At 39.8% G+C, this 3,700-nt stretch overlaps 1 protein-coding gene across 1 annotated transcript; it reads right to left on the reverse strand.

Annotated features, from left to right (window-relative positions):
* Positions 1-453: 453 nt before the first annotated feature.
* LOC147662570 (uncharacterized) lies at positions 454-2,942 on the reverse strand. Its single transcript, XM_086951076.1, has one exon. The coding sequence runs from the start codon at positions 2,625-2,627 to the stop codon at positions 1,227-1,229; it is 1,401 nt and encodes a 466-aa protein (XP_086807202.1). The 5' UTR covers positions 2,628-2,942; the 3' UTR covers positions 454-1,226.
* Between the last annotated feature and the right edge of the window lie 758 nt (positions 2,943-3,700).

A 3,700-nucleotide genomic window follows, 5' to 3' on the forward strand; every position in this document is an offset into this window, starting at 1 on the left:
ATTGAGAAGAAATGGGGGGTGATGAACAAGACATGGGTGAAGGAACTGCAGCTCTGTAAAAACTAGTGTATGAAGGCAGGGGGTGCCCTCAGTAATTAGGGAAGATGTAGGACAGCATGTGATACAGTGGAATGCTACTCAAGCCACCCGGGGGTGGGTCTGGAGGCTGGACAGAAGATCACAGTATAAGTAACAACAAAGACTGAAGGAAACCATGGGCAGCTACATACTGATGCGAACGATGGGACAAAACCCAGAAACTATTGTGAAGCAAAATTTAAAGGGATTCTAGGTGAGAGAAGAAGCATGGGGTGATGGGGCAGTCTGTGCAAGTGTTTAGTTAGTTCATGGTTACTTTGCTGGGAAAGTTAGATCAAGTTATAAGTGCTGGAAACCTAAAACTAACACTTATGTACATTAAATCTCAATCATATGTGACATAAAAAAGTGTGCTTTTCCACTCCTTTATGCATTTATTTGATTTACATATTTTTCCTATTTGTGTGACCTATGCAATAATTACAATTCTCTGTACAAGGATCGTAGTTTTTCACCAAATAGCACTGATGTGTATATTTCTGGTCAATGTGGGATAGCTAACCGGTCTTGATAATCACAAACTTTCCAGTTTTCATGTCTTTTCCATAGCTGCATTTTCTAACATTTTAACAGTCACTTTTTCTGCTTCTGTAGCCCGTTTTTCTTGTGCTTTTCATATTGAAGGACACCTGTGCTGTTGGTTAACGGACACACTAGTTCTTTTTGGAGAAAAAAAATAATTACAGTAGCTTCAGTACATTAGTTTCCTTGGATACAATTAGCTGTCCATAGACCTAGTACTGTAGTCAATTTTAGTAATGTCCATGCTTCTTCCATCTCTCACAATACATAATCTCTGGCGTATTGTTGTTTAAAAAGCTGTACCTGTGACCATGCACTAATTTAATGAGTTTCATATCCAACTGTTTCATTTACTTGTGGGCACAAGTCGAATCGGAGTTTACAGGCTAGAATAGGGATGGGGAGCAGATTCTCAGGACTTTGTTACCTCCGGTTACAGACACTTCCCTATTCATTTTACTCTTCTGTAGTTTTTCTTTTCTATGGTGCATGTTCTGTATCACTGTTAATAGCAAACAGTTACTCAATCATTATGTACTAGATTGTATTAACCAATGTAGCATTAACGCTCCTTTTGATCAGAATGCCTGCTCATATTCAGTACTTTAATATGGTCTTTCAGCACCGTGTTTTCTGAGATGTTTCTCCAGCCATGTTTTCCCCTTGAAAGTCTTGTCACATTCCTTACATGTGTAGGAACTCTCTCTAGAGTGGGTATTTTGATGGTACTGAAGGCCTTGCTTATGTCTAAAAGTTTTTTCACATTCAGGACATTTAAATGGTCTTTCACCAGTGTGGGTTCTCTGGTGTGCTATTAGCGCATGCTTTGTCGGGAAAGCCTTGCCACATTCAGAACATTTAAAATGTTTTTCACCGGTATGGGTTTTTTGATGTAGATTTAAATGTGCTTTGCTTATGAAAGCTTTGTAACATTCTGTACATGTGAATGGCTTTTCCCCAGTGTGGATTCTCTGATGCAGCATCAGCCAGTCTCTTGATTTGAAAGTCTTCTCACATTCAATGCATTTAAATGGCTTTTCACCGGAGTGGGTAGTTTGATGGTACTGAAGGTGTTTCTTCAATTTGAAAGCCTTTTCACATTCAGGGCATTTATATGGTCTTTCACTAGAATGAGTTGTTACATGTACAATTAGTTGTCCGTTTGTTACAAAAGCCTTGTTGCATTCAGTACACTTGAATGGTTTTTCCCCAGTGTGAATTTTCTGGTGTTGTATTAGTTGTACTTTTGTTTTGAAAGCTTTATCACATTCAATACAGGTATGGGGTCTTTCGTCAGAGTGGGCTCTCTGATGCCTTATTAATGCACCTTTTGATATACAAGCTCTGTCACATTCAGTACAGTTATAGGGTTTTTCACCAGTGTGAGTTCTCTGATGAAGCGATTGTTCAGCTCTTGTTTTGAATCCCTTACCACACATCAGACATTTGTATGGTTTCTCACCAGTGTGATTTCTATCATGTAGCATTAGCTGTTCCTTCGATTTAAAAGCCTTATCACATTTGCCACATTGATGTGGTTTTTCACCAGTGTGAATTCTCTGATGTAGCATCAGCACTCGTTTGGTCTTGAAAGCCTTGTCACATTCAGTACATTCATATGGTCTTTTCATGGAGTGAGTTGCACGATGTACCTTTAGGTGCTGGTTGGACCTAAAACCCCTGTAACATTCAGTACATTTATATGGTTTTTCTAAAGTGTGGGTTCTCAGGTGTAGCATCAACAATTGTTTTATCTTGAAAGCCTTGTCACAATCTGTACATTTAAACGGCCTTTCTTCAAAGTGGAGTCTCTGATGTACTAGTACTTCCCCACTTGTCCTAAAAGCCCTGCCACATTCAGTACAATTATAAGGTTTTTCCCCTCGGTGGATTCTTTGATGTACGATTACGTATCTTTTTGTCCTAAAACCTTTGCCACACTCAGTACATTTATATGGTTGCCTATCAGTGCAAGTTCTTTGATGTGGTACAAGACGTTGCTCCATTTTAAAGTGTGATCGCGTTCATTACATATACAATGCCATATTAAAGGTTGCTATGAAGTAAATCTTCGCTCATTTAATTTCTTAAAGTCTTTCCAGTTTGTGCACATTTACCTGCTCAAACAGATAAATGTGACTAAGAGAAGCCAGGCACCTTTTAAATGTGTTTGTTTTCTTGAAATCACATTCTGATCTAAGAGTATCTAAGAAGGATGTTTTCTTTGAATATTACTGCAATTGAAAGTTGATCCTCTGTACAAGCTGCAGCTGCTCTTTTTTTCCAATGACAAAAGGCATCCAAAGAGAAAATAGTTTTTTCCTTTCTTGCTGTAGGCCAGGCACCTGTTGGATTAGGAGAAAAAAAAGAATTTCACAAGAATTAAAACATATGCCTCAAATTTAATAACCTACATGAAAACACAAACAGTAATTGACTGCATGTAGCTTAGCAAAATCTAGAAAACATCACAAAGATATGAAGGGCATTGAGGCAATAAAACAACTTATTAAGCCTTAATTTGGATAAACAGAGACATCATGCTACATGAGGCCAATTAGCCCTGCTTACAACAAACCTATACAATGCCTTTCCTCTTTAACAGTAGCTTTTTAGGTCTTGCGTGGCGTCGGGTGCGCACATGCGCACTTGAGCTCGCGAGATTTAATGTCTTTGAGTAGCGAGGTTAACCCCGCCCCTCTTCTCCATTGGCTGGCCTCCTAAACGGCGGCCAGCCATTGGAGAAGAGGTCCCAGTGACGACATTCTTTCGCTCTAAGCCCCGCCCTTTTCGGATTGGGGGCGTGTTTTTTAGTTTCTTTCTACCCTCTTCTCCATTGGCTGGAATGTAAACAACAGTCAAAAACACGCCCGTTGTTTACATTCCAGCCAATGGAGAAGAGGGGAGAAAGAAACTAAAAAACACCCCCCCCCATCCGAAAAGGACGGGGCTTAGTGACAAATGGTGAGCGCTTGTTGATGTTCCAGTCATGGCTCTTACAAGCTAATCCGAAAACTCCCTGGTGTTCAGGGAGACGTGGACATGTCACAGTTGCTTTCAAAAGTTTGCAGTGTAACAC

The sequence above is a fragment of the Lissotriton vulgaris genome, unplaced genomic scaffold (assembly GCF_964263255.1).
Source record: "Lissotriton vulgaris unplaced genomic scaffold, aLisVul1.2 SCAFFOLD_13602, whole genome shotgun sequence".
NCBI classification, from domain to species: domain Eukaryota; kingdom Metazoa; phylum Chordata; class Amphibia; order Caudata; family Salamandridae; genus Lissotriton; species Lissotriton vulgaris.